Source organism: Aedes albopictus, chromosome 2, assembly GCF_035046485.1.
Source record: "Aedes albopictus strain Foshan chromosome 2, AalbF5, whole genome shotgun sequence".
NCBI lineage: Eukaryota > Metazoa > Arthropoda > Insecta > Diptera > Culicidae > Aedes > Aedes albopictus.
Window position 1 is genome coordinate 99,958,623 of NC_085137.1, and position 12,407 is coordinate 99,971,029.

At 29.3% G+C, this 12,407-nt stretch overlaps 1 protein-coding gene across 5 annotated transcripts in view; it reads left to right on the plus strand.

The window, feature by feature from the left end:
• LOC109419769 (dedicator of cytokinesis protein 9) overlaps nucleotides 1–12,407 on the plus strand; it is a 306,880-nt gene that overhangs the window by 258,201 nt on the left and 36,272 nt on the right. For all 5 annotated transcript variants that reach the window (XM_062850124.1, XM_029852751.2, XM_062850121.1 and 2 more), the window contains 2 exons: nucleotides 1,062–1,178; nucleotides 1,266–1,561. In XM_062850124.1, the coding sequence (XP_062706108.1) occupies nucleotides 1,062–1,178; nucleotides 1,266–1,561 (413 nt within the window). The remainder of the gene's footprint in view (nucleotides 1–1,061; nucleotides 1,179–1,265; nucleotides 1,562–12,407) is intronic.

Genomic DNA, 12,407 nt, shown 5'->3' on the forward strand with positions numbered 1-12,407 from the left:
TTGAATTTGCATCTTGTCACTTTAATTTACAGAAGAGAGAGTCGATGAAGAGAACTCTCTCATGTTAGTTTCGCCCTTATTTAAACTCAATCTAGAATTGTTACGGATTAACTAGTGCATGGTTTCCCAAACTGTGAGTCGCGACCCCCCAGGGGGGTCGCCGGCCTTCATCCAGGGGGTCGCGAGGAACAGTAAATTATTTTAATGTAACAGGCAACAAATGAGGGAATTTCTATGGGGGGTCGCGAAAACTACGTCTGCTGGCAAAAGGGGGTCGCGCGACCTGAAAGTTTGGGAACCTATGAATTAGTGCACTTCCTTTAAAGAGATATTTTTCTCACTGGAAGTGTAAAGTTTTTTGTGAATGTTTTTGAAAAGAAGGTTCGGTTTTATGCCTTTGGGAGAAGCGATCCGAAAGGAATACCGCTCCCATCGGCTTTTCCCTGCTCCAATGAATAAATAAATAAGAAAAAAATATGATAACTAGGAGGTAGTTTAGATACTCTCTAAAACTGTTTCCAATATGCAAGGCTAAATTAATACTAGCTGATTCAACATAATCATTAAAAAATTCGAACAATAGAAGCGTAACATAGTATTATTACGAGTTGTAATGAGCAACTTCAACAAGTTTGTTTGCTTTTCTTATATGCACACACAGACATTACGTGACCACTTCGACAGTGTATAATTAGATGAGTTTAACATATAATTTTATGGATCGCCTCGTTATCCAAAGTAAGTACTTAGTCTACGTGGTGCTTGGACAAGCAGAATTCGTTGAAGATGTTGCCACCGGTTGGTCAAGTAAATCACTTAATTAAATACTAGAAACTGATTGACAATTCTTCCATGCGTATCGTTGTGAATGCAGGTGCATACATTGTTGTATCGATTACCGTGAATTCAGGTGTAATCATTCAGCAAAACATATAGCGTTACTCTAGTTCTAGTTCTACCTTGGAACAAAGTGTCTTCCTTGAGAACGTTATAACATCAACAATGTTAAAACTTCATCTATTATCTTAAACTTAATATCCTTTCTATTCTTTTCATTTCAGAGCAAACCAGTCCTAGTGGAACCTATTGATTTCGAAGGTTTCATTGCCAAAAACAAAACTCTCATCCAAAATGATCCTCAGCGTGAACTACTGCTGTACCCCAATGATGACGTTGCGGTATGTAAATCTACTCCTCAATACCTTATTAACTGATATCCAACATAAAACCATATCTATCTCTCTCTCCCTACAAAAAACACACAGGAAGTGGTACAGCCGAAAAAGTTCCGCACCGTCACCAGCAACATTCCAAGTTTTGCCAAAGCCGTCATCGCATCCAGTAGTGGTGGTGGTGGTGCCCAAAATGGGACCGCCACTACCAACGGGGCATCCGGCGGGTCCCCACGGTGTAGCTCTCCGAGTGGTCCGGACACCAAACCGGCCGTAACGCCTACGGGGCACCTCCTAACGCGGCAGGCCCTGCACACGTACGAATCGGCCAACCACCTAATCCACTACAAGTACAGTGCCTACGGAGGGACCTATCTGGAGCTACCACGGTAAGTGGGAGTTGACTTTATTAGTAATCAAATTATCGTCACTAATGTCGTTTTCGTTTTTGTGGCGGTGCTACACCGCTTCGTGCTACACTTTTCACTGCAAAACCGAACATTTTCGGTGCAGTTGCATTGGTGTGCGTGAATAAAAACCAAAATATTTACAACTTTGGAAACGTTGATTGGTGGACACGGTGTACACCCGCTACACTCTCGATTTTTTGAGAGCTGCACTATCTTGAGCGGTGCAGAAAAAGTGCTACACCGGTGCAGCACGAAAATCAAAAACGAACACTTTCGGTGCAAAAGTGCTGCACCGGTGTAGCTCCACCGCAAAAACGAAAACGACATAAGGTTATATGCACAGAGAAACAGACGTCACACTCTCATTGCTTCCCATCGATCACCAAGTCGATCACCTTTTTAACGACTGATTCAAATATTCAGTAGTAGGTCGATCTACCAATCGCGGCGCTGGTATCGTTTTTGCTCCTGTTTGACGTTTGCTCACTACCGCCATCTAGTGGCGGCCCGGCTAAACACAGTACGTTTAGCATTGGGCGATTGCGTTTTTGTGACGATGTTTTAATGAAATTTGTTCTAAGTGTTACGTCTGTTTCTCTGTGTTATAAGCACATATACACATGATCAAATATTTGACAAGGAAAGAACTCCAGAAACAACATCTGTTTGACACTCATGAAAACTCGATCAAGTCAAACAAGTTGTTTGAGCATTGGTTTCTTTTTGGACAAATATTTGACCCTGCAATGGAATGCGGAGTTCCACCAGAAATTCTGTCATATGTTTCCCTGAAATATCTCCAGTAGTTCCCCGGGAATGCCTTCATGAGTTCCTTGGGAATACCTTCAGTAATTCCGCGGAAATTTCGCCGAGAGTTCCTCGGGATTACCTCCAGAAATTTCACAGGAATTCCTTCAGGAGTTCCTCTGAAATTCCTACAGATTTTCTAGGGAATCCCTCCGGGAGTTTCTCAGAAATTCCTCCAGGAGTTACTTAAAAATTCCTTCAGAAATTCGTCAGGGAGTTCTTCAAGAAGCTCCTTGGGAATTCCTCCAGAAGTTCCGCGTAAGAGTTGGTCGAAAATTCGTCCTTGGGTGGACCTCCAGAAGCTCCACCGAGAGTTCCTGGGACTTCCTAGAGGAGTTGCTCGTACATCCATTCATCGGGAATTGTTCGTGGAGTTTCTCGATTTTTTTTTTCAGAAGCTTACCAGGATTTCCTCCAGGACTTCCTCATCCAGGTGATCCAAGGGAACTCATCAAGAAGTTCTCCACAAATTCCTCCAGGAGTTTCCCAAGAATTCATCCAGGCGATTCTCATTAATTTCTTCAGAAAATCTTCGAGAATTACTCCAGAAATTCCTCAAGAATTCATCCAAAAGTTCCCCGGGAATACCTACCGGAAATTATTCACGAGGGTCCATTCAAATATTACGTAACGCTAAGGGGGGAGGGAGGGGGTCCAGCTCTGCGTTACGCTTCATACAAAATTTCAAAATTTCCCATACAAAAGTTGTTACGTGGGGGAGGGAGGGGGTTTAAAATAGACAAATTTTGCATTACGTAATATTTGAATGAACCCCGAGCACTTCTCCAATAGCTCCTGGAGTTCTGCGGGAATTCCTCCGGGAGTATGATTTTCCGGATGAATCCGGAAAGAAGATCCTGGACACTTTCAAGCGAGAATTTTCAATTGAACCCCAGACGCAATTCCTCGCTCGTTTTTTTTTTTTTTTGAGTCACTGGAAGAATTTCTTAAGGATTCCCTGTAGATTTTTTGAAGTAGTTCCTAAAGATATTTCCGATATTTTTTTTTAGCGAAACTCTAGAAGACATTCTGAAGTAATTATTGGTGGATTTTCGGAAAAAAAAACATAGAAATCTTACAGAATTCCTGAAGAAATTCATAGGGATGAAATAGCTGAAGTAAGCCCTTGAAAAATTTCTGGAAAAAATAATCCCTGAAAGAATTTCTAGAAACGCAGTTGTGGTAGATTTTAAGACCACATCTCAGGAGTTATTTCTAAAAGAAACTTTGGAAGATTTTCCAAAGAAAACCTTGAAGATTTTTTCTAGAGAGACTTTTAATTTTCTTAAAGAATCGCTGAAACAGTTGTTGTGCCATATCGTCAACAAAAGGCTTTTACAAAAATTAGTGTAAAACGTCAAACACATAGAAAAACGACGCGCCTCTGGTTGTGAAAGCCACAACTATGAAAATTTAAAATGATCGTTAAAAGCTTGGTCGATGGAAATTTCGTAAGTGTTACGTCTGTTTGTCTGTGGTTCAGTACTCGAGATTTCGAATACAAACAATAAATAAAATAGTTTGCAAATCGGCCAACTTGTTGTTAAGAAGTCGTTGTGGTGTCATCACAGACAAACAGACGTCTTATTCTACCCACTCCCCATCGTTTCGCTTTTTAACGGATTGTTCAAATAGTCTGTAGTTCGTAAATCTCTCGCTAATGGCGATTATGCTTTTGTGACGATGATTTTGATCACACTTTATTCCAAGTGAATACGTCTGTATATCTGGGATGTCGTGATAGGCAAGACCTAACCGAAAGCTCTTCGAATCTGAACGATCCGGCTGGAAAAAACCTTTGTACAAATGTTTCCAGTCTGAGTGAAGCCAGTCGGCTGAACAAAATCCTTGCAAAATCAAAGGATTTTCAAGTGAACGAACATCGTTTACCAAATGGTGATATCACTTCCTCTGATGAGGAAGTTTTGGAATGTTTATTCAGTACACACTTCCCCGGATGTGTGGATATTTCATCTTCGGATGAACCTGATGTCTTTTCTTGTAGGTATGATTCTTTAGCTTCGGCTCGGAGTATCATAACTCTAGAATCGATTGAATCGGCACTAAATAGCTGTGCTCCTTTCAAATCTCCTGGGGCAGATGGGATTTATCCTATTTTGCTTCAGAAGGGATTCGATCATTTCAAACATGTTTTGAAACAACTACTTGTTTGCATCTTTGCTACAGGGTATATTCCCAAATCCTGGCGGGATATTATTGTAAAGTTCATTCCGAAAGTGGGTCGTGCGTCGTATGAAGAGCTTCAGACCTATCAGTTTGAGCTCTTTTTTTCCTGAAATGCTTAGAACGCATTGTCGATCATCACATCCGTGATGTTCATCTGGCAAACATGCCTCTTCATGTGAACCAACATGCTTACCAATCTGGAAAGTCAACTGTGACTCTTTTACACAAAGTTGTTTACGATATCGAGAAGGCATTCGGTCAAAAGCAATCTTGCTTGGGTGTTTTCTTAGATATCGAGGGTGCCTTTGACAACGTGCCTTTCGATGCCATATTGGAAAAGCCACCAAATGCTCAAAACCGACATCTCTTCTCGACATTGCGTCAAGCGGCGATTAGGAAATTGAGTGTTTGTGGATGCCCCCAAGGGGGAGTCTTATCACCACTTTTGTGGAATCTCGTAGCAGATACGCTATTGAGGCAACTCAATAATAGCGGTTTTCCTACTTATTGTTTTGCCGACGACTACCTGACATTGTTAGTCGGTATATGCATCAGCACCCTTTTCGACCTGATGCAAAACGCTCTTCAGGTAGTTGAGGGTTGGTGTCGCCAATATGGCCTTTCGGTAAATCCGAGTAAAACATCTATTGTAGTAAAAGTGTTGGCCAAAGCTTCAGATTGACACCTGGGGCCTGTAGCATAATGAAAATTTTACTAATAATATTAGTCTTGTAGCTTGTAGTTTGTGATTTCCTGTTGCATAAAAATTCTGCAAGTACAAGTTACAAGTCTAATACTACAAGTCGGTTGGACTAATATTATTAGTAGAATTTACCAGTGTCTGTTGCATAATCAAACTACAAGTATAAAGTATTAGCTATGACTTGTACTTTCGATTACAAGTCGCAAAGGTCTTGTAAACAATTTTACAAGTTAATTTTAATTATTGCAGAAGTCATATTTCGTTTGAAATATATTGATTTACCATTTTGAAACTCATTGAGAGATAATTACGTTGATGTGCACGTCATTTTGTATACAAAATATCATTTCTGCTAAGTTGCTCAAGTTCTCCAAAGTATCTACAATACCCATCTTTGATTTATGTATTATCACAGACAATGTTATGGTTACTGCGTCACTGCATCAAATTGAAGGTGCAACTTGAAGCACACGTGAAGTTGCATATGCGAAATACATTTGAATCAATTGTTTTTATTGTGCATAATTGAGCTAATTAAAAGCTACAATATGCACTGATCCGAATCGAGTGGATACATATAAAAGTAGGTAAAAGCCTAGGGGAAAGACACTGCAAACGAGAGTAACTCTGAGAAATTGTGAATAACTCTTTGTACCTGTGATCGACGAATTTTGTTGAAAAACATCCATAAAACTGCAAGCAAAGCGAGATATCGGGCAATATTGTTTTGATTTTGCGATAAGTCAGGCAACATCCATATAAAAACGGGAGTAATCAGGAGGAATTCTGAGCAACTCTGTGACGGAAAATGTACCCTCCAGCAAGCACAGTGTCTTGCCTCAAGGTAAAAGCTCAATTATCGCATCCTAGGTCACTTCGGATTTAAACAAGAAGTATGATACCTGTTGCTAAATCTTTATCCATTGTTTTTCAATTGAATCTTTGGGACATTTTATTAAAAATCTCGATACTTTGTTCAGCATATTCACTAATGCTGTTCCATGTTTTGTGTATGTATATTTGTCATTTATATGTTTATTGTTTTTGACGCTTTAGTCGTTTATTTGTCTATGAAAATGCCATAATAAAACAACTTGTAATAATCTATAATAGTAAAATAAAAAAAAAATGTGTTACTTTATTTTGGTAATTGAAATACCATACTTAATAAAAAAAATATTTCGTTAGAGCGGCCGAAAATGATCCAAATAGCACATGCTTTTCTTCATGTATCGTATAATGCCTATGATCGCATAACTGTCCCATATGAATAAGAAACCCAGCAAATATGGGACTGATATGCGATCATAGGCAGTATAGAGATTGCAAAACTTCCTAATCTATGAAATTATTTTTAACGAACATTCTGTTAACTTTTTTTTTCATTTCTCTTCCGGATGCTTTTCGAAAAAATGCAGGAAATAAACAAACAACAACTGCCATTTCAAATTAATAGTGAACTGTCGGATGAATTTTGACAGGTAAATGAACCAAAACAACTTGTATTTTCATGGTCACTAATATTACAAGTGCTAATAATATTAGTGGAAAATCGAGCCTTTATGCAACACAAATTATTAGCACTTGTAATATTAGTATTTGTAACTTGTAGCTTGTAGCTAATATTATTAGCCCGATTATGCTACAGGGTCCTGGGCTGCCACTCAGCACAAACAATACTGGGATAGTTTGGAGTCATGTCGTCAAACAAAATTGTATTGTACTGAGCCATCTCTAGGGGTGGCGAAGTATCTAACAAATCTGTCAAAACAGAATTGCAGCATGCTGGTCAAAGCATTGACTGGCCACTGCCGACCCAGGTATAACATGACGAATATTCAGCAAGCTGATTCATTTGTCTGTGATAGCTGTGAATCCGATTATGGAACATCGTATCATTTAATATTCATGTAATGTCCAGTTTTTGCGCAACTGCGTTTCAGAGTACTCGGAAAACACTTATTAAGTGAAACTGACTTCAGAAACCTGAATCTTCAGGACGTTCTGTTATTCTTGACCCGCTGTGGTAAAGAGCTATAGGCTCGTTTTACGCTTTATGCGTTATCACAGTGCCCTTACAGACGTAACACCTAGAGCAATTTTCGTGAAAATCCATCGCCCACTTCACACTACCATCACCCAGTGGAAATGTTTCACGAAATACTGCAATATCGTCAACAGAAGGCGCTAGTGTGAAACGTCAAACGCAAAGAAAACCGATGCGCGCGCATCTGGGTGTGAAAGCCACAAATATGAATATTTAAAATGATCGTTAAAAGCATGGTCGATGGAAATTTCGCAAATGTTACGTCTGTTTGTCTGTAGTTATATCATAATGTTATAATGGTTACCTGGGTAGTATTATTTAACATTATACAAAGAATTATATTATTGGAACCTATGAAACCACTTAATAATCGCTGAGAAATTTGTAGAGTTGAAATTGTAAATAACACAATATTTTCCTCGCAAGTCTGATCCTCGCATCGCATCTTGCGGTTCTTGGACCATTTTGCATTGATTAGCTCAGAGAAGTTGTTATAGAGATGCGCGAAGACTGAAACCAAAGGTTCCAATAGTCTATTTTACGAAACGACAACAGTGTTGATATTGATATTAACACTCACGGGCTTGGGCGCAACCTCCTGTCAAATTTTCATTCATGAAATGAGCGATCAGCTGATCCGAAACGTCTCGTAAAATGGCTCATTGAATCGTCAAACACGGTCCCAATCGAGCAAATTCAAGGAAATAGAAAAACATGGGAAACATTATTGGGCGTGATGTAAATAAACATAACCAACATTCTCTTCGCGCTTCTCTATAACAACTTCTCTGGATTAGCTGTGCCATGAAGGAAAATGCACTCTCCAGCCCCAGCACGGAGGAAGTTAGGCGTTCGACAATGTTAGGCATTTGTTAGTTATGTTGCTCATCGAAAATTTTTGGAGAGCATAATTCATAACCCCGAATTTATGCTGAATGTTCGATTTTTTCGCGCATCATTGACAGTTGAGCAAATGGCAGTGGAAAAACACTTTGTTAGTTGCGGCAGCTTAAAAATCGCGTTCGTCGGTCGAGAAAAAGAAAAAAATGCTCGTCTCAAATAGTTAAACCCGTAGGAACCATTTCCGTCGTTGTGTTGTCCAAACCGTCAGTTAATCGTCGCTGCTCCTGGCCACTAAGTCCGTTTCGTTCGCGTCGTACCGTCGCCGGAACCAGTCATCTCCAAAACAGTGACCGATTCCGTTAAGTTTGGCACCATCGTGTCGGTGAGTCATTTTATTTTCAATTTGATTTATTTTTCATTTAATTTCAATTAAATTTTAATGAAATTTAAATTAAATTTTAATTAAATTTTAATTAAATTTTAATTAAATTTTAATTAATTTTTAATAAAATTTTAATAAAATTTTAATAAAATTTTAATAAAATTTTAATAAAATTTTAATAAAATTTTAATTAAAGTTTAATAAAATTTTAATTAAATTTTAATTTAATTTTAATTAAATTTTAATCAATTTTAAATAAAATTTTAATAAAATTTTAATTAAATTTTAATAAAATTTTAATTAAATTTTAATTAAATTTTAATGTATTTTAATTTAATTTTAATTTAATTTTAATTTAATTTTAATTTAATTTTAATTTAATTTTAATTTAATTTTAATTTAATTTTAATTTAATTTTAATTTAATTTTAATTTAATTTTAATTTAATTTTAATTTAATTTTAATTTAATTTTAATTTAATTTTAATTTAATTTTAATTTAATTTTAATTTAATTTTAATTTAATTTTAATTTAATTTTAATTTAATTTTAATTTAATTTTAATTTAATTTTGATTTAATTTTAATTTTATTTTAATTTAATTTTAATTTAATTTTATTTAATTTTAATTGTATTTTAATTTAATTTAAGTTAAAATTAAAATTAAAATGAATATTAAAATCACAATTACAATTTCAATTACAATAACAATTACAATTACAATCAAAATTATAATTAAAATTAAAATTAAAACTAAAACTAAAACTAAAACTAAAACTAAAACTAAAACTAAAACTAAAACTAAAACTAAAACTAAAACTAAAACTTAAATTAAATTAAAATTAAAATTAAAATTAAAATCAAAATCAAAATTAAAATTAAAATTAAAATTAAAATTAAAATTAAAATTAAAATTAAAAATAAAATTAAAATTAAAATTAAAATTAAAATTAAAATTAAAATTAAAATTAAAATTAAAATTTAAATTTAAATTTAAATTTAAATTTAAATTTAAATTTAAATTTAAATTTAAATTTAAATTTAAATTTAAATTAAAATTAAAATTAAAATTAAAATTAAAATTAAAATTAAAATTAAAATTAAAATTAAAATTAAAATTAAAATTAAAATTAAAATTAAAATTAAAATTAAAATTAAAATTAAAATTAAAATTAAAATTAAATTTAAAATTAAAATTAAAATTAAAATTAAAATTAAAATTAAAATTAAAATTAAAATTAAAATTTAAATTTAAATTTAAATTTAAATTTAAATTTAAATTTAAATTTAAATTTAAATTTAAATTTAAATTTAAATTAAAATTAAAATTAAAATTAAAATTAAAATTAAAATTAAAATTAAAATTAAAATTAAAATTAAAATTAAAATTAAAATTAAAATTAAAATTAAAATTAAAATTAAAATTAAAATTAAAATTAAAATTAAAATTAAATTTAAAATTAAAATTAAAATTAAAATTAAAATTAAAATTAAAATTAAAATTAAAATTAAAATTAAAATTAAAATTAAAATTAAAATTAAAATTAAAATTAAAATTAAAATTAAAATTAAAATTAAAATTAAAATTAAAATTAAAATTAAAATTAAAATTAAAATTAAAATTAAAATTAAAATTAAAATTAAAATTAAAATTAAAATTAAAATTAAAATTAAAATTAAAATTAAAATTAAAATTAAAATTAAAATTAAAATTAAAATTAAAATTAAAATTAAAATTAAAATTAAAATTAAAATTAAAATTAAAATTAAAATTAAAATTAAAATTAAAATTAAAATTAAAATTAAAATTAAAATTAAAATTAAAATTAAAATTAAAATTAAAATTAAAATTAAAATTAAAATTAAAATTAAAATTAAAATTAAAATTAAAATTAAAATTAAAATTAAAATTAAAATTAAAATTAAAATTAAAATTAAAATTAAAATTAAAATTAAAATTAAAATTAAAATTAAAATTAAAATTAAAATTAAAATTAAAATTAAAATTAAAATTAAAATTAAAATTAAAATTAAAATTAAAATTAAAATTAAAATTAAAATTAAAATTAAAATTAAAATTAAAATTAAAATTAAAATTAAAATTAAAATTAAAATTAAAATTAAAATTAAAATTAAAATTAAAATTAAAATTAAAATTAAAATTAAAATTAAAATTAAAATTAAAATTAAAATTAAAATTAAAATTAAAATTAAAATTAAAATTAAAATTAAAATTAAAATTAAAATTAAAATTAAAATTAAAATTAAAATTAAAATTAAAATTAAAATTAAAATTAAAATTAAAATTAAAATTAAAATTAAAATTAAAATTAAAATTAAAATTAAAATTAAAATTAAAATTAAAATTAAAATTAAAATTAAAATTAAAATTAAAATTAAAATTAAAATTAAAATTAAAATTAAAATTAAAATTAAAATTAAAATTAAAATTAAAATTAAAATTAAAATTAAAATTAAAATTAAAATTAAAATTAAAATTAAAATTAAAATTAAAATTAAAATTAAAATTAAAATTAAAATTAAAATTAAAATTAAAATTAAAATTAAAATTAAAATTAAAATTAAAATTAAAATTAAAATTAAAATTAAAATTAAAATTAAAATTAAAATTAAAATTAAAATTAAAATTAAAATTAAAATTAAAATTAAAATTAAAATTAAAATTAAAATTAAAATTAAAATTAAAATTAAAATTAAAATTAAAATTAAAATTAAAATTAAAATTAAAATTAAAATTAAAATTAAAATTAAAATTAAAATTAAAATTAAAATTAAAATTAAAATTAAAATTAAAATTAAAATTAAAATTAAAATTAAAATTAAAATTAAAATTAAAATTAAAATTAAAATTAAAATTAAAATTAAAATTAAAATTAAAATTAAAATTAAAATTAAAATTAAAATTAAAATTAAAATTAAAATTAAAATTAAAATTAAAATTAAAATTAAAATTAAAATTAAAATTAAAATTAAAATTAAAATTAAAATTAAAATTAAAATTAAAATTAAAATTAAAATTAAAATTAAAATTAAAATTAAAATTAAAATTTAAATTTAAATTTAAATTTAAATTTAAATTTAAATTTAAATTTAAATTTAAATTTAAATTTAAATTTAAATTTAAATTTAAATTTAAATTTAAATTTAAATTTAAATTTAAATTTAAATTTAAATTTAAATTTAAATTTAAATTTAAATTTAAATTTAAATTTAAATTTAAATTTAAATTTAAATTTAAATTTAAATTTAAATTTAAATTTAAATTTAAATTTAAATTTAAATTTAAATTTAAATTTAAATTTAAATTTAAATTTAAATTAAAATTAAAATTAAAATTAAAATTAAAATTAATATTTAAACAGGCTCCGATTTTTTTATTAAGTATGTTTCGTCCAGCTTTCATTCGAGGCAGAAGTGCGGTTGTAGCAGTGAACGCCGATAAAAGTTCACTACTACAATCACACTTCTTGCTCGGATGACAGCTGGAATGAAAACAAGCAGCATAAAATCTATGCCTAACATTCGTCTAACAGCCCATACTAAAACATGTCTAACGTTAGTCTAATGTTAGACTAACAAACATGTTTCGAATTTGCAACATGTCTAACAAAAGTGTGTCATATCTGTCTAATTTTAGACTAACATTAGGCAAAAGTGAGACAAAAAGTTAGCCTAACATGCTGGCCAGTTAGTCTCACATTAGGCTAATGTTAGGCTAACCCTCCGTACTGGGAGCACAGTGTCTTGCCCCAAGTTCTTGGACCATTTTGCATTGATTAGCTGTGCCATGCTTTTACTGACACCCCTAGTCAGCCAACCGCGGCCGATCGACGGTG